Source organism: Stegastes partitus, unplaced genomic scaffold (assembly GCF_000690725.1).
Source record: "Stegastes partitus isolate 25-593 unplaced genomic scaffold, Stegastes_partitus-1.0.2 Scaffold1135, whole genome shotgun sequence".
NCBI lineage: Eukaryota > Metazoa > Chordata > Actinopteri > Pomacentridae > Stegastes > Stegastes partitus.
This window is the reverse complement of record NW_007578866.1, coordinates 1-27,878: the sequence shown is the minus strand read 5'-3', so window position 1 is coordinate 27,878 and position 27,878 is coordinate 1. Positions and strand designations below refer to the sequence as shown.

At 42.0% G+C, this 27,878-nt stretch overlaps 1 protein-coding gene and 1 non-coding gene across 2 annotated transcripts in view; one reads left to right on the top strand and one right to left on the bottom strand.

Annotated features, from left to right (window-relative positions):
* LOC103368250 (ELKS/Rab6-interacting/CAST family member 1-like) overlaps nt 1–27,365 on the bottom strand; it is a gene marked incomplete at its 5' end in the record, with an annotated part of 79,016 nt that extends 51,651 nt beyond the window's left edge. The window contains 2 exons of the mRNA XM_008296559.1: nt 18,122–18,282; nt 27,234–27,365. Coding sequence (XP_008294781.1) covers nt 18,122–18,282; nt 27,234–27,365 — 293 coding nt within the window. The remainder of the gene's footprint in view (nt 1–18,121; nt 18,283–27,233) is intronic.
* On the top strand, nt 2,165–2,237 carry trnak-cuu (transfer RNA lysine (anticodon CUU)). Its single transcript has one exon. It is a non-coding gene; the product is annotated as a tRNA-Lys (tRNA).
* Nucleotides 27,366–27,878: the final 513 nt, after the last annotated feature.

Below are 27,878 nucleotides of genomic sequence, written 5' to 3'. Positions count from 1 at the left end.
TATGAACATTTCACAGGTTATTCAAAATTTAACAAGTTTCCATCTACATTTACGCTCTCATCCCACTTCCTGCTCACTTCCAGCTCCTATCTCACCTTTTTTCCTCTATCGGTATCTCTCACCCACTCGTTCTCTTTCCTCTCCCCGCCTCCCTCTCGTCCTTCGTCACTCGTTCTATCTCTCTGCCTCTCCGTCTGTGCAGAAGATGGGAGGAATTCTTTCCGTCGTTCGGCGGTCGTGTGCCATGATGTCATCGCCGTGGCGACAGGGCAGACAGTAAGCAGATATACACAAACGCACCAGGCGGCTGACCCCAACCCCAACACACACACACACATACACAGGGGGGCTCTCTCCTTCCTAAAACCACTTAAGGCCCCTCACTTTATCAGCAACACTAATGCCTGGTTTTAGATCACTCACATATTTCTTGCACACACACCAAAGAGGCCTCCCGTGCATTATCTCTTTCATGCCGTCGCACTTTTCTGCAATCTACTGTGCGTCCAAGTGACAGCCGTATGTGCGCTTATAAGGATGCAGTCATGTGTATTTTGCGTGTGTGCATGTTCGCGGCTCGTCTGCATGCATCCGAGGCTTTTGTCCGTGCATTCATGTGTGTCCCAGGGTGTGTGTGTGTGTGAAGTCGATTCAGCCCAGTGTGACATTGGCCAGTCTCGGGCTAAGACAAACATGGAGCTATTTTAGAAATAATCCCCTTTCTCTGCTCTCTGTTTCCGACTGAACAAAACAGCTCTCCATTGTTTTCTGTGACACTGTCTGCTCTGGTTACACAGGAGGATGCCAGAGTTTACTCTTTAACCCTGTAGTATGTGGTGCGTGTCAAGCTCGACCTCAGTTCTGTGAAGGGAGGCTTTCCTCCACATGCACGGAACCATATTCAAGACTTCTTATTGATACCTAGACTTTGGGAAAAGTTTTTTTTAAATCAAAACCTACTCCGCCCTCATTGACCAATGTTGAGAAATGAGGGAGTTTTGAGGTAATTGAAATCAGCAAATTCACTTAGCTGACGACAGGGGATTTAGAAAAATGTGATAATTATACAGCATAATCACTATAACCGTCAGCGCTATGCGCTTTGATTTTCTTTAAACAAAAGCAGACTGAATGAGTTTCAAAAACAGAAAAACAAAACAAATCAAGTCTATTCCAGTCCCCACGAACTCAGATGAACCTTCGTAATTGTTGAAATTATGCAGCAGCTAAAGGACACTGGGTTCGCCCTGCGCTACGCTGTCAGATGTGTGCACAGCACTTCAGGGTGGCTTGATTGGAAGATTAAGGAAATGACACGTGTGTGAGAAATCATCAACAAAATGAATTAGGTGCTTTTGTTTTACTGAAAGTCAACAGGTAGATTTACTAAAAACAGCAACACTGGTTTGATGGGGATTTGTTTGTTTGATGGTCATTCATGAAAAGTCAATCAGAGCCTCCAGCTTCACCCCCCCAGAGTCAGCTGATTTTAAATGTATGTTAACTTTACCAAAGCAGTTACAGGTGTTCAAGTACATAAACGTGCATCAAAGGTGTACGCTTGCCTTATTTTTTTGTAGCATTTCTGGGTCCTCATAACTTCATATGTAAAGGGAATATACACTTTAAATTTTCCGGGCTGAAAAACACATTTGAGTAGTAATGGTGAAAATCAAGTTTACAGCCACTCCTGGCGTCATGGTCTGAAGCCAAAATCTCATTTATGCTCTCCATGATTTTTTCGATAACTGATTTTGAGAAACAAAACCATGGCATATATTTTGGTATCAATAGCAAAACTGCACCAGTTAAATGTCTATGAAATAGAGTGTTAGAAACAAGCATTGGTGCCCTGGACAGCTTTTGTGTTTTGTGATAATACACTGAAGATATCTTTAAAAAGTGCTTAGTAGGTAAACTTTCAATGGTCATAGCACCGTGTGGGATAGGTGGTTGGTCAAAACAAGTTATAACATACAAGAAATTGCATTTTTAACAACATTTTGATTTTCTAGCCATGATTCCTTCAGTGGCAAAGTATTTATCTTCTATGGACATATTTTAAAATTTCACTCTTGAATCAACCAATCAGTGTTGTTTACATACAGGCCCACATGGCATTATGTTGACGGCCACATTGGACCCTTTCTTAAGACCACATATAGCCCGGCTAGCTCAGTCGGTAGAGCATGAGACTCTTAATCTCCGGGTCGTGGGTTTGAGCCCCACGTTGGGTGTGTCAATTTTGAACTGCTGCGAAACCGAAGCACCCTGATGACCGTCCTGAGAGGTGAGATGTAGTGCAGTGCTTTAGAGAGACTCAATCCAAAAATATGACACAGGACTTAGAGCTGTTATTATCAGTGTGACAAGGAAACATGATGAGCAAAGTCTGGTAGCAACACACTGAGCATTAGGAGGCTAATCAGACGCCAGCATACTGAGCAGTGTTTTGTAAGACTTGGGAACAAGATTTTAAAGCTCTGTAAATAAATCAAGGTGCCAAATATGTTGTTGGGCCAGAGCACAGCGTTTACATCACCCAGTATGCAAAAAAATATTTTGTTAAAATGTGTTCTTTTTCAAATGCTGTTGTTTCCACTAACTTTTACTAATGTGAAATCTGGCTAAAGTGTCTAAACTTGATGTACTACATCGAGCAGCTGATAAAAAAAACACACCAAGTTGTCCACCATTAGAAACACAGATTTAGGCTTTTACTTATAACGTTGAATTTGAATGAACAAATGAAACGTAAAGGAGTCAAATTTTGAAATTCATCATATAGCTGTATGAACGCGGCACTAACTCCTTATCGAGAATCCGGTCCAATGCCTTTGCTGTTGTGTGTGCTAGAAGAAAAAGAAGGAGGGTGACGGAAAAAGAGAAAGAACGGCTGCTTGGAGTTAAATGGAAAAAAAAAAGAGTGTGATTTTAAAGAGAGGAGAGAGCAAAGGGGAGATGAGGGGGATACAGGAGGGTACAGCTGGCTTTCAGAGGTGGCTAAAACTGCCTGGAGGCGAACACACAAACACACACACATAAAGAAGCAGCATTGAGACACGGACTTAAGAAATCTGTGTGTTTCCTTTCTTTCTTTATGTTTTGCTTTTTCGCCTTGTTTCTGTCAGTGTTTTTTTTTTTTTTTATTGCCTGATAAGCAGGTGGCTTTCAGGTGGGAGACCACACACACACACACACACACACACACACACCCACACACACACCCACACACACACACACACACACACACACACACGCACTAGTATCTCTACGACTGGCTTCGGTGTTCATGACTGTGCATAATTTACTTGCATGTGAGGATGTAAAATTAAATCCATTTCTAATTCCTCCTTCTGTCTGTTCCTCTGTTTATGTCACACACACACACACTAACACACACATGCACACACACACACCCACACACACACATATCACACACACACACACACACTAGTTTCTGCAGAGTAGTATTTCTCTCCCAGCTGACAGCTCCTGTCCTGCGGCAGACAACCAGCGAGCAGCGAACCTCCTATCTATTCTCATCTGCTTCGAACCGTCTCCGTCTCTCTCTCACACAATACATTAAATATGATGTACAACAAAATTTATACCTGAAGCGGCGCGAATAGCACCTTAAAAGTAAGCCTTTGCTCCACTTTACCCTCAGTTCTTCTCAAGCTCACACACTCTGGTTTCTAACCTCACACGAGGAAAACGCAGTGAGCACACACACACATCAGAGCAGGTTTTATGAAACGTTTGTTAGTGCTGGCCTGCCATGTGCCCAGCATCAAAGCGGAGACAGTCAATAAATCTTTGCTTTATGGTAAACTATTTACTCTCGCCGGCAAAAGCGCCAACACAAAGTTTTCGCTTTGCCAGATTATAACAGAGGTTATTTGAGAAAATGATCGACACCTACCCCACAAAAACGCTGAACACATCAAAGAGGTAATGGTATGTTTAAAAGGCAGAATAATGATAAAATGATTATACAGTTAAGAGCGCTTTCATTCGCTGCCAAAATCCAAAATGTGTTTACTGATCTGGAAACTTTAAAAAACTATAAAAAGGCTGGAAAAAGAACTGATTTGCATACTGTCAGCATCCCAGCCAGGTCCTGATGTGGTAGAAACTTTGTTTTTTTTTTAATCTCTGAGTGACACTGCGCAGATTAAAGTAGCCCCGATGTATAATAGCACACTGAGAACAGCGGGATTTTTGGCGAGATCTTTTTGAGAGCTGTGCATGTCTGTGTCTTAAACTATAATGGAAGTGGGTCAGAGACACTGGACATGAATGATTTAGTATAGAGAGAGGAGATGGGACGAGAGACCGTCAGAGGGAAGTGTTAGGGAAATAGGTTAAAGCTGGTGCATAGGATAACTGAGTGTGTGTGTGTGTGTTTGAGTGTTTGAGAGGGAGAGAAAAGCTCCCCTCAAGGAGCTGTTGTACATCAGAGAGGCTTAAAAAAAAAAAAAAGATGGCGAGAAGGCTTACACACACACACACACACACACTCAGAAACAGCAGCATTGACAGGGAAGGGAATAAAATAACTGGAGGATTTGGAGGGAAAACAAATCAAAGAGACGTGAAGGGGTTGGGGGGGGAGACGGAGGAGAGGCGTAGCGGGGAAGGGAGGTAGAGAGACAAAGGCGGTGAGAGGGGGAGAGAGAGCGAGAGGGAGAGGAGGGCAGGTGGGACTACTGCATGACAGAATGAGGATCTGTTCTTGACACATTTCCCCTTTTTCTCGCTCCCCTTTTTTCTCCAGAAAAACTTCTCTCTCGCTCCCTCACCTCTTTCTTTTTGCCTGTCGCTCAGACGCGTTTAAAAACACACACTGTGACTAATAAGAAAAAGTGTAAAAATGCATTATCCACGGTCCGCGGGAGTTTGCTCTTTCGGCGGGACCACACACACACACACACACACACACACACACACACACACACACACACACACACACACACACACACACACATACACAAACTAAGAAGTGTGACTAAAGATGCAGCTTTGTCTTTACTGTGGTTCTTTACAGTAAATCCATTTCTACGCTCTGCTACTGAGACCAAGACATCTGCTTACAATCTGTCAGCGCAGACTCGCTCCTGTAACACTAACCTGTGACAGTAATGGACACCTGTGACTCCCAAAGGTGCGATAAAGCAAACGGTATATTTTCAACGATACACCGATCAGCCACAGCATCTGACTGATGACAGGTGAAGTGAAAAACATTGATCATTTTGTTACGGGCCAATGTTCTGCTGGGAAACCTTGGGTCACAGCATTCATGTGGATGTTACCGTGACAAATACCACCCACCTAAACGCTGCTGCAGACCGAGCAGACGGCTGAATGATAACAGCCCACCCAGACGGCAGAGGTATCCTCAGGAGGACGATGCACCACGCAACGTTGCAAAAGCTGCTCAGGAACCACTCAAGGGCCAAGAGCTCAGTGTGTTGACCTGGACTCCAAACTTTCCCAAACCAACTCAATGGAGTATCTGAAGAATGCACCGGAACAAACACAATCCACTGAGGTTCCACCCACAGGATCTAAAGGATAAGCTGCCAGCATCCTGGTGCTAAACACCGCAGGACACCTCTTCAGTTTAATGGTCTTAAACCATCACATGTCAAATTAAATGTATGAGAATCCTGGAATATAACCGTGTCCAGATAAAATGGGTTTCTTGTCCGACATAGCTACCTCAAGCCAATCCAATCCAAAGCATCATACACAAGACTTTTGCCTATTTACAATGAATCACAATTACGTAATTTGCTGGCAACCATTTTTAAAACCATGCTGTTGGGAGTGGGTGCGTTGGTATAATTTACTGACCTTTCAAGCAACAAGCAGCCTCTTAAACCGCAGGAAATAAATGTCAGTAAAGTCAAGTATATATAACTTCTAGATGAGGAGTTAACACTTCAGTTTACATCCGTCTAGGACTGCACTTAAACGCACACAGAAGCAAAACCTGCCGTGCTACTTTGCAAATGTGGCAAGTCAATACTTCACAGTGAAAACTGCTATTCTTTTTAACATACTATACCTCTCCAGTAATGAATTTAGTTATTATTTTCTAATTTTTATTCCACTGACGTCCAGTTTTACTTTATGCTAGCTAGTAGGCTCAGTAAGCTGTTACCACTTAATGTAACAGTGCTCTTTTATCACATCATGTTGTGGCAGTGGAGCCACAATTTTACACTCACAATGACTAAGAAAAGGCCAGAAGATTTTGGTTCAAATCCCTTGTATGATCATTTCTATCGTACTAATTTTCAGTCTTGTTTGACTTTTGCTTTCACTTGCTGGTTTTCCACTCTATTTACTTGCATTTTCAGGCAGTTTACCACTTGGTATCCATTTCATACATTTTATTTTATGTTTATAAATGATCAGAATGGAAGACAGGGTTCTCACCAGCATTATAACAAAGTAAAGGCCCACTACGCTGTAACCAAAGATGGACATAGTTTCTTGGGTCTGAAAAGTGAATAGAATGCAGAAGCCCCTTGACCTTGCATTCTTTCTAATAGCCAGCAGGGGGCGACTCCTCTGGTTGCAAAAATGAGTCAGATTGTATTGAAGTCTATGAGAATATGACCCTGCTTCTTCCCAGTTTTGTTGCTTTAGTAAACATTTTCCTAATGAGTCTATCGTCTTAATTGCTAGTTTCCAGACTTTTTAAATAGAGTAGGGCGTTTGTTTTATAAATTATGGTCCCATTTAGAGTAAAATAGCCGATAGCGCAGGGTAGGGCAGGACTACTCTGTCACAGACAGGTCGCTATCGTATCGCTGTGTATAGTGTCCTCAAGTGGTCACTCGGATCCCCTCTCCCGTTATCTGGTTTCAAAAGATAAGATGGTGGCGGTCAAATTCTAAACTTGATGCTACAAAACTGCAGTCTACAAATCAATAGGTGACATCACATGCAGCTTGGATTTATAGTTGCTGATAATAACGCTGATCCTGCTAGAAAGTGGAGGAGATCCCCGCTGGCCGATACGTGTTGGAATTATATGCGCTGATAATGTCAGAACCGGGTGTCTAACATGAAGTTTTTACATTTGTGTGGTGCTACGTTTCGTTTCATTTTCATGGTCTATTATCTAGCCGCTAACCGTGCTATGCTGGAAACAAAGCAAAAAAAATCCAGTGATTGACTAAACATCAGCCAAACTTGTGAAGTTTGACAGAAATTCTACAGTTTCTATTCCCATTGTTCCATTTAACTTGTAACTTTATGTGCTCAGTTTCCTCATTTCCTGCGCGTATCCACTGACCTGAATGCCTCACTGTGAGCCAACTTTCCCATTAAGGAGGAAAAAAAAAAAAGTCTCAAAAAGGAAACAGCATCCTTACATTATAGTTGCTGCATTAATTTATAACTGTCATTACACTGTTGACGTCAGCACCATCAGGTTATACTTTGTCAATTTGTCGCTCCATTGAAAGTCTTTATTGCTAAATGTCTCCGTCTTTCTTTTCAGAGAAATGTTAAACAAACCAATCACAAATCTGTCACTAGCCTGTTCTGTTCTCCTCTGCCTGCCTGTCCACTACAGTTTTATTATTTCCAGAATAGAAACATAATCGCCTGGCGCATACAACATACAATCAGCGGCTTTGAAAAAAAAAAAATGCATGTTTTGTTTTCTGCTTTTTGATATGTTTCCCTCTTCATCGCTCTCTGTCCCTCTTTAATTGCTGTTTAATGATCTGTTTGATGGCCTGGCATGCACAACCTGTAATCAGCTGAGGAAAACAGGCGAGTTTAGGTTTTGCCGCATCCTTTTTTCCTTTATCTGTTCTTTTTTTTCTCCTCTCCACTTGTTTCTTTTGGTTCTGATCTCTCTTCTCACTTTTGTTCTTTCCTCCTGTAATTCTTTTAAATACCCCTATTTTTCATTTCTAATTTCAGTTCAATTCAAACTTAACTAGTGCAAGAAATCTGCACTCCATGTGTCGATTGCACATAAAATACTGCAATAACAATACACCCATTATGACAGAAGAGTCAGCGCCATAAAAGGAAACTTTCTCTTTTTCTTTGTTGTATATTCAGCTGAAGATCACTAGCTTGCGAGGCTTCAGAGAACCCTGTTATTTAAATACAACTTCTAACTGCAGCACATCTTTTATTGCTTCTGTTGTACTGATTCCAATCGCTCGCTCGTGTCTCTCGCAAGGGAGAGGGGGGGAAAAAAAAATCAAAAAGGACGGAGGAAGAGAACCGGAGTAAAAGACAAAAGGGCGAAAAAGGCAAACACGGAGAGCGCAAGAAAAACGGAGAGAAGAGAGCGAAGGCAGAAAGGCGACGTGCCCTGATTTGAGCTTGTAAGACTAAGTGTCAAAACCGCATGGCCCTTTTTGTCATACTAAGCACTCAACATGTCTGTCACACAACACACACACACACACACACACGCACATATACACAGCCTTGCTTTGGCACACTCTGGTTGTGGATTAATCTCATTGCTGTCTGAGAGGATCAAAGCGCTCGTCTGCGTGTTTGGTGCGCTGCCATAAGCATGTGTACATGCATTTGTGTGGGAGGATGTATTTTTGTCCGTGTGTGTGTGTGCGTGTGTGTGTGTGTGTGTGTGTGTGTGTGTGTGTGTACATCTCCCAGCATTCCTCTGGGAGTGAAAGCTTCTAAGCAATCATGCTGTCTCGTCTAGTTTTGTAAGTGACTCTGTGTGTATATGTGTGTGGGGTTCTTTCTGAAGGCAACTTGTACTTCTATTGTTAGTGATGGAATAGCTGACGTAGAGTGTGTGTGTGTGTGTGTGTGTGTGTGTGTGTGTCTGTGTGAAGCTTTTACACGTGCAATACTGCTGTTAGTGGCTGTAAAAAGCAGAGTTGTCGTTGAATTGACTGTTGAAATAGGATCTTTGACTACACACACACACAAACACACACTCACAGCTCCGCACATCATTGATTAGCTTCAGCATGTAGTGACAACAAGTGAAGACACAGACAGAGAAAGTGAGAAATGCAGCCTGCCAGACAGAAATCAAGTGATAATGACATTTCCAGACAGATGTAGGCTTCGAAAGAGGAGATGCAACTGGAAGGAAAAATGTAAAGAAGGAAGGATGCAAAGGAAGGTGGGGATGAGGGATGAAAAAGGAGGATGGGATGGATGGAAGGAAGGAATTCCAGAGTGAAGGATGGAGCGAAGGAGGGACGGCAGGAATGAAGGGAGGGACGGCGGAAGGGGGTGCAGGGAGAGGTTTGGGGCTGGGGAGGGAGATAAAACAGAGAACAGAGCAGCTAAGGAGAAATAAATTGAATTTATAGCGTTCACCTTGAGGCATCAGCCAAGGTTCTCACTGCAGGAGGCTCAAGACAGCGATGCAACTTAGTGCGTCTGCAGACTTTCTGTGCATGTGGCTCGGAAACACAGCGTTTGTGTGTAAACAGACTTCCTCACAAAATCAATGTGTGTTCAACAGAGACAGCCCGAAACTGAAAACAACAAATTCCACATTTTTGCCTGGAGTGAACCCTTAATCTACTAAAAGCTTCATTTTAATGTGTTGAAAATGGCTGTTTTATACACGTAGAAGATTCTGTTCTAGTACATCCAAACAGGAATTACAAAAAATCCTCAGTGAATCACCTCCCAATACCAGATTATCGCTACTTTCACAGCCTGAGGCGGCCTCCCACACGCAGAATGAATAACTAAAATATCATGTTCCATTTCCCGACGAAAGCAAACAAAAGTAACGTGACTCACATCGTTGTCTGTTGCTGAAAGCCCTTGACCATTTGCATTGCCAAAAAAATAAATAAAAATTTGCCAAGTGCATTGCTGCCTGCAGGGTCTTTTCATTGAGATGCTTCTGTGTTTTCTTTTTGTAATAAATGGCCTTTTTAAGCATCATTATTGTGACAATCTCCATAACAACCTTGCAAATAAACAGAAATCAGTGTCGTGCTGTTTTATGTTTCAGAACAGCCACTGCAACAGATGAATTCTGATTTTACAGCTACTAAAAGTGTTCGAGGCATAATTCTGCAAAATATGACCAATAAATTAGTTGACAATGTTGCGCGTGAAGGACATTGCGTGAACGTAAGGGAGGAGGGCATCACGTAAGTGGTTACACATTCAATATATGCCGTAATCTGAAAGATTGATGGATGAACGGAAGGAGCGAGGGAGACGGAGATGGAGGTAATATAATTTCTCCGGGATATCACGCAGTTTTGTTGGCGTGAGTAAGTTGTTGTTGGACAGCTGTCTTTCTCCTCTTCTCGTCTTTGCCTCCCCTCCTTCCGTGTCTGCCAAGAAAAACATTTCTGCTTCTCTTTCTTTCATTTTATTATCCTCTTACTGCCCCCCTCCTTCAAAATATGAGATTTATAATTCGTGCCCTGACCTCTTTACTCTCTTTTCTTCTCCTTGTTTTTTCCGCTCTGCACTCTTTTCCTCCTCTTGTTTAGTGACTTATTCTCTCTCCTGTCCTGTTCATCTTCTCTCCACCTGTGCTTTCGTTCTCTCCTCTTACAGCCTGACACCAAATCCAGTGTGCTCATCATATTGGCGCTAATTCACAGGAGCATCTCTAAAACTAGTGCCGTAGCTCCATTGCGTTTGTATAACTACACAAATGAAGAATGCTTTCGACTTCTGAGATACCGATCTAATTCTTTTGCTTCCTCATCAATGCAACACAATCATTCAAATGAATTATTGAAATGAGAAAATACACAACCAATACCAGATTTCTGCTCCTAATGCCAACACTGATTTTGAGGAAGTAAAACATTCTGATATTAGAGTTGTAATGAAACTGGAAAATAATGGTGGCATTGTTTATTGCGGGCTGCAAGGTGGCGCAGTTGGTAGCACTGTTACCTCGCAGCTAGAAGGTCGCCAGTTTGCATACCGGTGGGGGCATCAGGATCTTTCTGCGTGGAGTTTGCATGTTCTCCCCGTGCAGCGTGGGTTCTCTCTGGGTTCTCCGACTTCCTCCCACACGGTCCAAAAACATGTTGAGGTTAATTGGTGATTCTAAATTGTCCGTAGGTGTGAATGTGGGTGTGCTTGGTTTTCTTTCTCTAAGTGTAGCCCTGTGATAGACTGGTGACCTGTCCAGGGTGTCCCCTGCCTTCACCCTGAGTCAGCTGGGATAGACTCCAGCCCCCCATGACCCTAGTGAGGATTAAGTGGTGTACAGATAATGGATGGATAAATTGTTTAGCGCATTTCACATACTAGCTAGCAACTTACTGTGCTTGACTCTGCACCACCATCTGATCAGCTGGGTACTCTGCTGCATGTGCTGCAGACAACACTGAGATCATTGTAAACAGTGAAGTTCAGTTGTGCTTCTGCTGAACAAACTATATGATGACACCCTTTCTAAATTACTCCAAATACCTTTTTCTGCGTTATGTTCTGCAAAAACAACTTTCTTTTGCATATTGGACAACATTTTTGCTGATACTAATACTTTTATAAACTCTAATCCACATGCATCTTATCATGTATAAAATGACCTAAATCACAACTATTTCTAAAATAACCAATGTTTACATCACAACAAGCCAAATTCTGTTCAAGATATATTGAACACCACGAACATCTTTTTGCCCTGAACTGTGTCTTACAGGCAAAATTGCATGACAAAGGACTGGCGCGTTGAAGAAAGTCAAATTCGGTCACTATTGGTTGCAATATTTACAAAAACCATGTGAGATTTCGACTGCTTAAAATATTTAACTGCTGTGTGGGAGCTTTTGTGTTGAATGGATTTGTTTTTGAAATGTTCATTACAGTAAAACCATAAAACCAGAAAAAAAAGTTGGAATTAATCAAAACGTAACTCTGATTATAGACTCATAATAAAGGTTTTCTTGGTAGATTTTTTTCTCTGTACAAAGCGAAGTTATACTCTAAAGTTGTCTGCTGTACAGACTGTGAAGGAAAATTGCTGATTTGTGATTGTGTGCATAAATCAAAGTGGCTTGACTTGACTGCAACCCACTCTGTTCTCTTCTGCCAAATGTCCTCCATTAATCAAGTCTTGTTGGATGTGTATCTCACTGGACGCTACAGTTGTCCAAACTCATGCGCTACATGTGCCAGAATAACATGCATGTGTTTGTCTCTGTGTATAAAACTGACAGACAAAAAGAAATAAGAGAAAGACAGAGCAGAGAGCAGAGCAGAGCCGAGGAGAGATGTGTGTTAAATGTCAGTAAAGCAGAACAGCGCGGAGTAAAATAGGCTTTAATTCATCCAGATTGGGATTTCAGACCTGACACCCCGCTGTTACACACACACTGTCAGCACATTCCTCCAGCTGGCTGCGACACACACACACACGAACACGCACACACACACCTGCACAATCCAAACTGTACAAACACATGACAACACACAACGCACATGAGGCTGGGAAGAAAGTGAGCATGTGCATATTTAATGTAAAGTCAGTCACATGCTGGAAGGAAGCGGAGCAGATGTGAGCATCTGTGTGTGGTTCTGATTGTCGTTTGTGAACACACACACACTTACGCAGACGCACATACAAACTAACAACATGCATCGAGATCTGAAAGTTAGCAGAGACTTAAAGGAGACGTATGCAACCACCTGGTGAAAACTATAGCACAAAGACAGATAGATACACACAACTACATTACACTGTGTGTGTGTGTCTCTGTGTGTGTGTGTGTGTGTGTGTGAAGGGAAGTGAGGAAAGAAGAGAAGGTGAGAAAGCCAGACAGATTGTCAGTATGTGCGTTCTTCCAGCTGTATTCGGTGTATACTCCTGCATGGTGTGTGAAGATATTCTATGTCCGTCCAAGAAACCTCTGAAACATGCCGTATCATATATCACGTCTCGCAGCAACATTAAACCTTACACCGACGTAAAACTGGGCAGCAAATCAGACATCAAACCTCCAGGAGTTACGGCAGCCTGCGTTCGCATGGACAGTTTCATGTGCATTACACCGAGATATATGAACATACAAGACGCAGCCACCTTCAACATCTCATGTTTTACATGTGGGAGAAAGCCAGAAACAGATGACGTATTTGCTGACCAAACCCTAATGTCTTGTGAAAAATATGAGCAACGGTGTCGGGAGCATAACTCACGGCGAGACAACCAGCAGCTACCTGAAACATCTATATTTTTCACTCAGAGGGAAAAGAAACACAGGCTACATCCACACTGATAGGTTTTTATTCTAAAACCTGTAGCTACTGCTACACTACTCTGGCGTTTTAGAACCCTACAATGCAGGGTTTTGGAAACGCTGCTGAAATCGTTTTAGCTTGAAAACTGTAAGGTTATGTTTTAGTCTGTACAGGCAGAAACGGAAACTTTCTTGACGCAGTGTAAACACCACTGCTGTTCATTTTTGGTAGTTTTTTCTACAACTAACATATGTACTTACACGCCCAGCGACTGTGAAAAGTCATATGATATGCCTTTTAGGGTGTATTAGCACGTGTGGAGATTATTTCTGAAACTGAGCTAAAGCATTTGTCTGGACTGAGATCCTTTAAGTACGCTGCTTTAAAATGTTAAAGCATATTAGCGTAGATTTAGCCTTAGATACACAATATCCCAGATATGAGGATAGAATTATGGAATCCTGAAAACTATAACAAACTACACAAAGGTAGCACTTGACATTGAGAAAGTTTTGTGTCAGTTATCACATAGTGACAACAGGAGTCTTCAAAGTCCCCCTATGGTCATGGATTTAACTCCTAAAAAGTCATCACTGTGCATCACAATTGCATATTTAGAAGGTTTTTTCCATGGAAATAATCCCCCCTGCCTTAAAAAGGCTTAGATGCCTCCTCTAGAATTGGTATATCTACATAGTTCCTGCCTCTCTCTCTCATCTCAACAGCTCAAGCACACCAGCTCACCTACGGCTCTGCTCAAACACTATGAAACTGCTCTTTGCTCCACAATGACAATCTGTATTATTGCAAGAACTCAGCCATACATATTGAAACTGATTCCATAAAAGAATACGTTGAAAACGTTGTTCAGAACTTTTTGTTTTCCAGGTTGTTGTTGGTGCACTGCAGTTTCAAGGTGTAAATGGTTGGAAGTGCTTATTTTGTACATTATTTGTCTTCCTTTATATAAAAAACACAGCAACAAGGTAAAATAAAACCCCAACAACAACAGATTTCTACTGAGGAAGGTCGTAAAAAGAAGAATTTCTAGCGTGTTTTGAAAAGGTGCTTTAACAAATCCCAACTAGGACATAACTTAAACCAGCAGAGAATATACCAGCTGTAAACAGTATTTGTAGGGTAGAAATACAGTTTGAGGGAGAAAGACTAACAAGCTCCTCTGTCTGAGATTTTAAAAAATGATACACATGTGGTGATTATGGACTTGTTTTACTGCATTGTTCTGGATTTCTGTTGTTTGTGTTGTCGGCTGGCTGTGCTGGTAGTTTCAGGCTGGGCGGGGCTGGTTGGAGGAGGATGCTCCCACGCTGGTACAGCTGCAGCTCATTGTCCTCATCAGCGCACTGGATAAAGCCGCTGTTGACCTGGGCTGCAGTGCTAGATGACTGCCAACTCCACGAGTGGTACATCAGGCCGCTTTGTCATGTTTGCTAAGTTGATGTGGTTAACTCTCGAGCTCACGAGTAACCTGTTTGTCTCTCCCTGCTCCCCAGCGTCTCCTCCATTGGCCCAAAGCATCCACACGCCAGCCTTCACTCCGCAGAACACGAAGTCTGACTTTCCCATCCACGAGCACCTGCATGGGAAATCACCCTTCTCCCTTGGCTACAGCCTACACACCTGCCCCGGATGCCTCACTTGCCTCCTGGTGTCCCTCACTTCCCCGGATTCCCTCAAATAAACCTGTTTTCCCTTTAACCCAGGGGTGTCCAGTCCTGGTCCTCGAGGGCCACAATCCTGCATGTTTTAGATGTTTCCCTCTTCCAACACACCTGATTCAAATGATCAGGATCGTTATCAGGCTTCTGCAGAGCTTGATGATGAGCTGATCGTTTGAATCACCCCTGCTTTAACCTGTCTCCCTCTCGTTATGGGTCCAAAACTCACGTCCTTTGGTCGCCGGGCTTTAACAACACATATACTTTTTGTTTCTTTGGTTGGTAAAACCTACGCTCCTTTTTGACAGCATGCTATTTCTTATGTGAAATGCAGCGTTCTCACATAAAACAACAAGGCAAAGATGCAGTTGGACAGAAACAATAAAATGTCCCAGCAACATGTAGGGGGTTTAAACGCTGGAGTGATCATGGCAAATGCATAAGTCACAACGCTGCCGTCTGTGTATCTGCTACAGAAGCACCGCAGGCGATCAGGAGAATAAATATTTGCTCCATGCAGAGTACATCTGTGTATGGAAACTCACAGTCATCTCACAGATCGGGATACAAGCTGGAACAAAGTGGTGACGGGCGCTTAATACTGATGGCAGCCGCATTATATTTATACACACATTCGCACGTACGTTCAGCTGGTAGGAGAGTGACGCTAAATGATAGCACAGATTGAGCTGCCCACTGGAGGCTGTTAAATCTATTCCCGTATATAGGGTGGTCGGCATGTGTGTGTGTGTGTGTGTGTGTTTGCATGTTGTTATCGTGTGGTCTGAACGTGCGCGATATTAGAGAGCATGTGTGTGTGTCTATTCACCTCTGTGCCGGTTACATAAATATTCATCAAGGAGCCAGTACATTCATAAAAGGGAAAGCTGGACATGTCTTGACATCAATAAATCAATCACACCGTGCTTGCACAAGTGCACACAACCTCGTACACAAGGTTCACACGCGAAAACAACGCCACGCATTCTGAAGCGCTGATGCCTGTAATAATCACACGGGTCGTTACTGCGGCGATAAAACGCCCAATAACTCCGCTCACCTGGACTGTGAATGGACATGCTGCTGGACACACACGCTGCCTCTCTCTCTCAAAGAAAAAACACAGAAATGCAACGTTGGTAGAAAACGTCAAGGACGCAGCAGCGCAGGGAAACTAAATCACGGTGCGTGCCCTCGTTTCCCATGATGCCACGGTTAAAGATTGTCCCGCAGCGGGGTTTTAAAACAGGCGGGACATGCTAACACGGACATTCTCCTTGGCTTCTATTTCAGCCCGAAGTGTCGTTCCACTAAATCAGGCCTCGTTGTAAGGTCTCAGTGAGGATGTAAAATCGCTGAAAACACATGGAACCGTCGGACTCCTGGACTCCTCTTTGCCGCACTTAAAAATGCGAACCCGCCTATTAAAATCGCATTAAAATGTACATTGAGTTACAACGTGTGTGTGTGCGTGTGTGCGGGTGTCTGTGTATGTAATCAATCATGTGAAGAGCCGGACAGTGGTACATGGTTATTGCATTAACATACTTCTACGGCTTTAAAGTGCGGGGAGAAAGAGAGGGAAGATAAAAGACGGAAGGAGAGAGAGAATAAGAGGAGGGAGTTAATGAGGTGTCGGGTGAAGATCAAGTCAATGAGAGCAGTCACCACCTTCCTGGAACGCTGGGGCAACATGGGAAACTGCTGGAGATGTCAAGATATCGAGAGTTGCTAATTCGAGGCAAAGTGAAGGTTTGAGTTTTGGAGATTAATGTGATATTTGGATGGAAACTTTATACTGTAAATGTTGAATCTTGAGCCAAACTGTTGAAGTGATGCACATTATGATCTCAAAATCTTTCTACAGCACTATCTAAAGAGCGTTGGCATTCACTGCTGTATGTTTGGTCGAGCATTACTGAACTACTGGACCATTAAAGCTGGGTTCTAATATGACTACTTTAGGCTATTTTAGTGCAGTGCAGCGGTAGGACAGTCCAGACCAGCAGTTACACAGCTGATGGCCGTCTACGAGGATACTCCACCGATATGAAACGTCCCATAAAGGCTGAAAGATGGCAATGAAAACTTTACAGTTTGTTTGTTTGCCAAGGGATCCCAACAGTCACAATGGTCTCTTAATGGCAAACGAAATTTTATCGGGGAGAAAAAGTATCAAACAACAAACCATATCCACAGAAAGTTCTCAAAATACTTTTCACCCGTCGGTACAATCAAAATGTTCCAGCCACCGTTTTACTGTTGTGGTGGTAAAGCAACTTCTTCTTCACTGGGAATGTTCTTTGTTCAAATCCTGTGCAGATATATGTTTTGTTATGATCTGAGTGAAAATACCCCATTAACCCTCTGAAGCCCAAGTTGGCGTTTTCGAATCCTGTCACATTTTTACTCACTGTGGGCCCAAAGTGCTGCACCTCTGTGGAAACAGCACAACCAAGACTGTCTGTTGTGTCGTTTAACACAGCTTTAATGCCCTAAACTATATTTAAAAAAAAAAGAAAAGTTTAAGCCAAACTTCTTCTTACTAATTTCATTTAAAAAAAATAAAACAAACTTGACTTACTATAGATATTTTACTACTTATGTTTTTAATTTGTTGACTCTTTTCTCCTCTGTCTAAACACAGCCTGCAGTTCAACCCAGTTCAAATGAAAGTTCCTTGAATCGTTGCCACATGACTGTTGGTGGAAGCTGAGTCACGAATGGCTTTTTTTGTTGCGTCAAGTTGAACAGAATTTTTTGTGTTTTACAGATTCTGACATTATAAGTTGTTCATTTTTGACATCTTTTAAACAAGACATGGAGAATAAGTGATTTTGATTAAATATAATGATTTTAGGCTAAGATTTGTTAATTTTCCCAACAAAATTGAATATTACTGTTAAAGGACAAGAAAGGAAGGTGAAAATCTGACAATTTTTACTGTTTTTACAGTTTCTAGCTGTGACAAATGTTGAAATTTTGTAGATTTTATGAACATATTTTCCTTTCCAATTTTGGATTTGGGTTCCAGAGGGTTAACAGACATTTAGCATATGTGTGTACTTGTGCATGAAAAGATAGAAAATGGAGAGACAAAAAGATGCTGATGAATTTGCAGTTCGACTTATACAAAGGCTTTTTTGTGCAGTGTATAAAACAGTCAGTGTTGATACTCAGCTGGTTTGCACGTTAACACAAAGAAAAGCATTAAAATATGTGTGTTTTTATTTTCTTACTTCATCTCCAGGACCTCCTCCAGGTGTTTCCGCCTCTCGGCCCTCAGGGCGGTCAGGTGACCCTCCTTCTCGGCCAGTGAGAGCTGCGTTGACGACAGCTTGGCTTTCATCACCTCCAGTTCCTGTTTTACCTTCTCCATGGCAACCAGCAGGTCCTCCACCTGACACACGCAAACGCACATACGATGTAACACGTTGTAAATATTTTCGTTTCCTTTTTTTTTTTCTCTCCTTTCCTTCAACTTTTTCCGTTTGCCTTCTGCAGATATCTGACTTTATGTTCATGTTGTTTCTTTCTGCGTGTGCATCTGAGAGCAACTGCTTCTTGAAATGTTTTAATAATTTCTCTGTTTTTACACGAGATGCTCCACTGCAGAACATCAAGCGTGTCATTTTCCCTCTCTGTGTTTTCTTTGCCTCTCTCGCTCGCTCTGTTGTTTCTCTTTCTCCTTCTCTTCTCTGATACATATTTTATCTCTGTCCCTTTCCTCACTGGGCGTATATCAGGGTGTCAGTTTAATGTGCGTGAGGTCAGTGGGAATTTCTCACGGTGCAAAAACGATCCGGCCATCACACGCACGTATACACTTTCACTTTAGTTACTTCGTTCTCTCGTTCCCATTTTTATACTCCCTGTCTCTCTGAAGTGTTGAGTTGCAAGGAAGGAAGGAAGGAAAGAAAGCAAGAAAAGGGATAAAATGAGACAAAAAGACAGTCAGAAGATATGTGAACCATTATTTCCTCCAAAAAGGCCATGGCATCAGCAGAAATAAAAAGTAAAAACCCTTGAGATAAGCTGAATCTGAAAGTACCTCCTGTCAAGAGAGATGGGATCACTGGGGCGAAAACTCCAATGAATGAATGACAGGACCTTAATGAACGCTTGGTGAAAGTTCAATAACAAAGTCTTTTCCTCTCATGTTTTCACGTAATTCCTCTGTTGATGAATTTCTGCTATTCCTTCCTTCAGTCTTCTCCGTCTTCTTTCCCAAGCTGTCACTTCCTCTCATTTGCAGATTTTTACACCCGATCTGGTCAATATATTTTCCGCCAGCACTCCTCTGACGCTGCTCTTTAAACACCAACTAAGTCAAGTCCCTTTCAGTTTTAGAGTTTTTGGGAAAGTCACATTTCTCAAAACTGAGTTCATTTTTGTTCAAAACTTCACACAGTCAGCACAGCAGAAGTTAGGGTGGAACACTCTTCATTACTTTAGAAGAAAATCCTGTCTTTGACGACAACTCTTCAACTATTTTCTGAGTCAAATTCAACCACCACTAAAACCTGCTCTGTGTTGCATTACTGTTAATAGTTTAACTCATTTTAGGTACTTGGGATTACGGCTGAGTGATGTAACCGGACATCTTGATAACTTGATATTTGGGATTCCTAACCTCAGAAAAAAAAAGTATTCAATCATTACTTCAAAATCTACAGAACCCCGGAAGGGACACGGAGAAAGAAAAGAAAAATAAAACAGGGAGAGGAAAAAAAACAGAGGTATCTTTTGTGAGATCTCACAAAACTTTCTCGAGATCTCACAATAACTTTTGCGAAATCTCGCAAAACTATAGGTAACTCCAGTCGGTAGATGGCAGTAATGCACCTGAATGTTGGATGCCAACCACCAAATCAATAGAAGAAGAAGAAGAAGAAGGAAAACTATTGGTATGTACACTTCTGGGTCCTTCTGGCAGTATGGAGAAGCAACAACGGAGGACACCCACCCGCACAGGAGTTTTGAGTTTTAATTTGAAATTGGCTGAAAATATAAAGACATTCAACAGTGCTTAGCAAGAGGCACAGTTTTCAAAAAAACATCCAATGAGATTGACGTGACTTTCCCAAGAAAGTTTGCAAGATCTTGCAAAAGATACCTCTATTTTTTTCCCCCTCTCCCTGTTTTTTTTTCCCTCCATGTCCCTTCTGGAATTCCATAAAAATCTAACCACTGGTCCTCGACTCTTTCACTGTGTATCTCTGAGAGGAACATGTTAACGTCATATTTACTGGCTTGGATCCCTGGTCAGCCCCTTTCTGACACAAAAACTACATGATTGCAGGGTTTTGAATTTTCTAACAAAGGTGCAAACCAAATGCAACTGTTTTGTCATGTGAAGCACCATTAGCAAACATCATGTAATCGGCTGCTCCCCAGGATGGGTGCAGCATTGTCTGCCAAACTGTGCCCACATGACCAACACAGCACCTACGACTGTTTCTGTTTCCAACAATGGGCCAATTTTTACTGTCCTTGAAAGGGAGAAGGCCAGCTGCACCTGTGTGTGGGTAGATGTGTGTGAACGTCAACAAAAACTGGAAGCAGATACTGACCGACTGCAGTTTGTTGGTACTGTCAATTTTGATTTGTTTATAAAGTTGCAGGCAAGATTAGCTTCAGAGAATTGAGGATATTCTAAATGCCCATGTGAAAGAATTAATTTATTAAACATATCGACTTGAAACCGGGTCAATTAGAAAGTCATAATGAGGATTAATTGGCCACACTTTGGTAGAAGTACTCCATGTAAAATTGGGGGAAAAAAGCCTATTGAAGAATATTGAAGAACTTAATTTCCAATTAATTTCTGTAATATATTCTGAGATACCACAATCCATGCAATAAAGACGTGTTATTCTTTCTGTAATAATGGAGTTCTGGCTCGTGTGAAATAAATTCATAACAAATGCTGCAAATGAAAAGGTCAGACTGCAGTGATACTTGTCGGTGTTGTTTTAGCTCATCGTTTAATGAGCGATAAAGTAGTCAAATGCTGTTGGTGTTCTGCTACAGAAATGTATGAAGGATTTAGGGGTCATGCATGCATTTTGAACAAACACTAATAGGCGAACCCACTGTGATGTCACCAATAGGTTTCCTCCAGAGCAGGTTTGAAGCTCAGAAGACATTCCAGTATCAATAATAGTGTTATATGGTACGCCAGGAAAAGATTTAGTGTGTCTCAATAGTATGTTGAATATGGTCTGACAAAAATACCAGGATGTTCTACGTCATCAGTAGCATCTGCTTTAAGGAAAAAGACAAAATCAACTTCCTGCGAATTTAAAAATGAAAAAAACAACAGGTGAATCATGAATGTAGCTGAGGTGGGCCATGGACTGTGCAGTGACCACACCCAGCAGTCACTCAAAGCAGGCATCATTTTAAACGGAAACACAATTCAAACGTGTGAGTTATATAAAGATTCGCACCCTGTATAAGTGTCATGAACAGGAGAGTTAGTTACAAAGACCAAAACAGTTTTTTTTGTATCAGGCTGTAGAGATGTTTATGTGTGCTCTACAGTTGGACATTTTAACTTGGAGGTCTACGGGGACTGACTCACTTATAGAGGCAGCTTCAAGTGGCCATTTAAGGATCTGCAGTTTTCAGAGCAGGAGGTTGCTGCTTGATTATGAACATTAGACTAACCTGGTGAAGAGAACTGACTTGAGTCTTGAAAAAGTGAAATCAGGGTAGAGAAATGTTTCTTACTACCAGTAATAATAATGGAGAAGGCAGCACCTCCTCCATCACTACCAGAATCTTCAGGTTGTTGACCTGAGAAGTTCCATTTTATAGCTTCTCTCTTCACTCCGCCACTCGAAGCCTCTTGCCTTTCATCTATCTACAGGAGCCTTCCCTGAAGATGCTACACACTGGAGAAAGGCTTTTCTCTCTTGCTGTATCATACATATTGTTATACATTTGCAATGTTGACACGGTGATGAGTGATGGAAGAAAAACAGGAATTGAAAAGGGAAAGGAATGGAGAAAGATGAGGATTTTTTTCTACACACTATAATTGATACAAAGTTATTGCTGGTAGAAAACTAATAAAAAAAAAATAGGGACAAGAGGTTTTCTGTCAAATAAAAAAAAAAATCAAGGTCCTCCATATAAAGAAATTCTTTTTACAGTAGCTGGTCAAGACTGACGGAAAAAAGGGATTTTTGTTCAACTTAACAGCAGGCTGTTTATTCAAATAAAAATGTGGAGGATGTAATGAAAAATGAAATAAAAAGATCAGATAAAAAGAACAGGTGAGTGAGGCATGCGATGATGGTTTGTTACCTTTGACCACCTAAATCCGCTTGTGGTGAACTCATGCATTGGAATGTGAGAAAGCTGCATACAAAATGACAGAGACAAAGAGAGAGAGAGAGAGAGAGATGTGAGAAGAGGGAGTGAAAACAGTGAGGGAGGAGGAGATAAGGAGGGATAAAAGCAGGAAGGAAAGGAGGCAGGATACAGAGAATAAGGAGAGGATAGGTGCAGGTGAGGATAAAGAAGAATCACAGAAAGGATTGCAGAGAGAGAGGAGGAAAACAGAACGGCAGACATACAGGAAGTAAAAGCAGAAAAAAGACACGTAACCGAAGATTAAGTGGAAGATAAAGCAAAAGAGAGTAAGAATTAATGAAAAGCAAATGCTAAGCACATGAAAGAGAGATAACGAGATAGAGGAAAATGCAGACGGAGTGCAAAACACTGAGCAGGCAGAAACATCGGCAGCATTAACAAGGTTGTTCAGACACAATGGAAAGAGATGAGGGCAGCGGAGGAAAACATGGGACTGACGACGCCGACTGAGAGGAAAGAGAAAGGGAGAGAGATGGGGGAGGAGGATGGAGGGATGCAGGGAGGGGTGAGGAGTGACGAGGCCCGGCTGGGAATGAAGACGCTGGATGAGAGGAGGACAGCAACCCCTTCAGTGTTCTCCATGTGAGAGCGATTTCAACTTCATTTCAATTCTCTGAACCTCAGTCAGTTTCTGGGCGTTTTTTCTTCTTTTTTTTGCCCCTGCTGCATTTTCACTCACTGTGGGCTCATTTTTCACTGCAATATAAAGTCCTGCACCTCCATGGAAACAGCACAACCATGGCTCAAAGTACAAAACTCAAACTTGTCTTCTGTGTAATATGACACAGTTATAATGCTATAAATCATAGGAAATGCAAATGAAAGTTGAATTTCTTTGATTATTTTACAAAAATGAAAAAAACAAAACAAAACAACCCCAGAAAAACCCAGGAATAAACATGTACAACATGTTTGCATGTGCTCACAGGTGTTACTGAGGACAATCTATTTTGCTGCTTGTTTCCATACCTGTTTCGCATCTGCTCAACATAAACACTGCCTGCAGTTCAGTCAATCCAACAATAAAGCCCCTGGTTTCTTTTCACTTGACGAGTGGCTTCTTAGTTTCTCTTACAAGTGCATAAGGGAAATTGATTTATTTATGACCAATTTGTAAATAAGACATGTAGAATAAAGTGATTTTAATGATATATTGTGATTTTAAATTTGGATTTGGTTCATTTTCTTGACTGAAAGTAACACAACACGTTGGAATAGTGAAACTCTGGCCATTCTGTCTGTTTTTATGGTTTCTGACTTATATAAACTATTTTTAAAAGATATTATGTTTTTCTAATCTGCCTTTGGGTTTTGGGGTTCGTGTAAAATAAAGTGATTTTGACGACATGTAATAATTTCAGGCTCAGATTTGGTTATTTTTTGCTACTGAACGACATGTCTCAGATGAGCTCCAAACCCGACGATTCTGTTTTCAGAGCTTTTGGCTCTGATAAATTCTGAAATTTTGGCAAGTGCTTTTTAAAAAAATAAAGATAACATGCTTTTCAAACCTGCTGGCACGTTTTGGGGTTCAGAGGGTTAAGAGTAGGAAAGGATGAAAGAGAGAAGAAGGTGCACTGAGGTCAAGAATTAAAATTGTCTGGTTAATAAAAGACGGGAAGCTGGAGAGGAGAACGTCTGTCTTTAGTTTGGTTTCGGAAGAGACAGATGGAGTGTGTCATACTGTTGACTCATTTCTCTGTCACCCACACACACACACACACACACATACACACACACACACACACACACACACCTTTCTCCAGTGATCACACGTACAGTAGTGACTCATGTCTAGCAGAAAAAGGTTTAGTATATTTTCATGTGGTGTTGGTCAAACCCCGTTCACAGGACAGTCACACACACACACACGCACACACACACGTGTCGTCAATATATAGCTGCGCATAAAAATGTGTGTGTGCAGTGTGTACGTCTACCAATATGGAGTCAGGGTGTATGTATAAATGTGCCTGGTTTGGCTGCATTTGCATGTGCGAGAGTGCCAACGCTATAATAAGCAATGTGTGTGCCTTTGAACAGGCCGGCCTCATTAGGGGAGGAAATTGTCTCCCTCTGTCATCATTTTATAAATCATTATGTGAGAGGTAAATTGCAGTGACGCACTCGTAAAAAAAGGGAACACAAAAATATTTATTTACAATTTACTTGTGGATATAGAGACACGTTTCCAGTTCGAAAAACCAAAGTTGCGTCCATCTGGCTCCTGCTGAATGCCATGTTGTCCAGCGTCGGCGTGCTGTTTAAATAGCAGTTAGCACGTCTTTCGGCCGTGCGCGCGTGTTTGAAGAAGCATGCATGCATGTGGTCCGCTTGTCTTGTGTGTTACTGTCCTGTCTGGAAGTGCCACATACACACATGTGCGTGCGTGTCTGCGCTGAAAGGTTGAGTTAGTGCTGTTGATGTTGGGAGAGGGCTGCACTGAGTGTTTGGCTGCCATCGCCACTCGTTCGCCACACACTGACGTTTTCTGCTCCTTCCTCCTTCACTGAAGCATTTTAGCATGAGGACGCTCTCCAGGACCCTGCGCTGGCCTAAATGGCCTCTGCTCTGTCTAATTAGAGCTGCCACTTGTAGCATTTTGAAGTATTTCAATGTTTCCCTGCCAGATTCAATGCGATACCTTGGCACTATTGCTGTAAACAAATTAAAGCACGATCAAGACTTTTTTTGTATTTACATTCACTTGATCTAGTCCTCGACATTGCAAAACCCTCAACGTTTAGACCCTCTTTGCTTTGAAAAAGACCCCAAACCTTCATTGCAACTGTCTGTGTTGTGATGCATAGTAATAAAACCACAGATTATAAATGTATAAGCTATTTTGACCAGGAACAAAGGGGCGACTAAACTCAGGAACTACACTACAAAGTCCTCTTTGCACATCCCTGCTGCATGTAATGAGCAGACAAATTATTCTGGTAACAGCTTAAAAATACAGCAGCAATTAGCACACAACCTTGATGTCTGAATCAATAAATCGTTGCAAACAGACATGCTGAGGTTGAAAAGGGCACTGAAAACTCCTGAGCAGCTGTCTGCAAAATGGAGATGATGTCTACACAAGCACAATTTTAAAAAAAAGGTAGAAAATTAAGTTTCTTTCTTTTGTTCACCTGCTTTGTTCTTTCAATTGCTGATACATTTATCTTTCATTTGCTTTCAGCTCATTTAGCCTCTTTCTCAATGGCTCCCTGCTTACAAAAAATGCCCATCTATTCTTCTTATATTGATATTTGTGGCGACTAATCATTGCTTACTGTGTGTGATTGAAGTTTTAGGTGATTTAAAGGAGCAGCAAGCGCCGCTTTGACCAATCTGTGACGAATGGCTCGTCAAAAGATGGTCCGTGAACTTTTCTTGTGGCATCAAAACGTGCTACAGCCAGAGTGGGGACTGTCTTGGCTTCAGAAACTATGGTTAAAGAGCTAAATAAAGACCCTTGCTCTTCTGGTTAAAATGAAATTAGGGTCCCCGAGCACCTATAAAAGTCCCTACAGTGAAAAATGTGTCTATGTATATATGTGGGAAAGACATGAAGTAATGTTTTATTGATATTTAAGCACGACAAAAAGCATTTTTACTGATGTGAAAGCAAGCAAATTCTAAACCACATGTTCCCGCTGTTGCTCTTAAATTCACTCTTAACAAAATAATAATTTAATAAACTGCTTTTTCCTGACTTCAACTCACATTTTCCTCATCTGCCTGTTCGAACCCTTTATTAAAGCTGAAACAAAATCCAGGAGTGTCAAATCTCCAAATCCAAAACGCTGTTTCTCTTTCGTTGCATCACTACATCAAAAGGCAAATCCAACCTGTCGTGGGCATCATTTTAAACATGTTTTCCCGTTGTACTTTGAAAATCTCGGGGGGTCGCGACTAGAATTTGAAATGACAAAGTTGGAGACGCCAAACTGGTAGAGCGCAGTGTTATTCTAGACGATAACCTATCGACCATGTGTCTGCCTTTGTGCGTCCATCACGTCTTCTTACATCTGTTTGTCTTTGCTGAGGATCTGTCTTTCTTCAGCTGCATCTGTCTGTCTGGAACTTATTGCGGCGTCCTGCTCATTAGCATTTACAACGGATGACGGCGAAACACAAAAGTGAAACATCTGTTTGCATGCCTGTCTTTATGTGTCCGTCCAGAGGTAGTCCAGTAAGTAAAGGCCAGAAGAGACAGCCAACATTTAGAGGCAGTAATAACAATGGAGTCCAGCCGTTTTGCCAACAGCTACAGCAGCCCGTGTTTTCTCAGGGCAGTTTTCGTCCTTACGGCCCATGCTATTTTTTTCCCCCCACTTGTCAAAACCCATCGAGGCACCGGGGAACATTTCCCTTCTCTGTGGCCTCGTCGAGTCGCTGGTACCCAGGGGAACAACAACACACACACTCCCAGTGGTCTGAGGTTGAATCCACCAAAACCCTTCCCTTCAGAGCCTCCCTCAACACTGCTATGAGCTTTCCTACTGTCTCGATTTAGATAAAAAACGTTACAAATTGGAGTGGTCGGCTCGTGCGCCCTTTAAAAAAAAAAAAAAAAAAGGCTGTTTGTGTGTTGCAGGCCGAAGCGGACAAAATGCAAGCTGTTCTTTAAATAGAGACGTATTTACCTCCCCTGCAAATGAAGAGTGACTGGGCAAACACACACACTGAGCCACACCTGAATGAGCTCAGTTGGCATGTGTGTTGCTGCTTCCATTAGCCGCTTTTAGCTGTGTCGCCCTAAAGATGTTTTCTGTATGTGCTTTCTTCAAGTGCTCCAGAAAGGCAGTAAAATGAAGGAAATCCTCAGAAGTGATGACATTTATGTCTGCGTGAAAGAATAACTGACAGGGGTTGAGTTTCAGGGAAGGTTCGGGTCACACGTTTAGGGGTTTAGGTTTCTCCGTACGCATGCAGCAACACCAGTGTGTGTGTGTGAGCTGCTGAAATAAACGGTACCTGTTTCTCGGATTGTGTTCGCGCCTGCTCCTCCTGGGCGAGGACCACCTCCCTCTCTGCTGTGATCTGAACGCTCTCCCTCAGCGCCTCCTCCAGCTCCTCAATGCGATCCTCCTTCTGACGGAGGGAGTCCTATGCAGAGAAAGTGTGCAACAAAAGAGACGATAACTTGATTAATCCAGCATTTATAAACCCTTTAACTCTCTTCAGCTTGAAAACTGGTCGACTGATAATTCTGCCGCTGTGTTTTGAATGTCTCTGGCATATCTAAAAAACAAATATGACATTTTGTAAAAGTGCAAACAATTCAAATGGTGCAAACAACTTTAAAAATCAATCAACTGCCGTGATTAGTTGGCATGATCAATGACGTCGATGCTAAAAATGCTTCAGTTTTACTACGAACTGGCAGGAGGTCTTTGGTGCAGATGTATTTTACATGATTACTTCTCTCCTGCTCTCTGTGCTCACATATAGTGTTTTAATGCAGCTCAATTCCAATACAATTTTAAGGGAGTTCCTTACCTTGTCATAAGCGTACATACATAACAAATTGTTTCTGACATTTTGTGTTGTCTACAGGGCAGGGGCAAAAACCTGTTGTGCCACCATGTGTCACACACTATTTCACCATAAAAGTCCAAC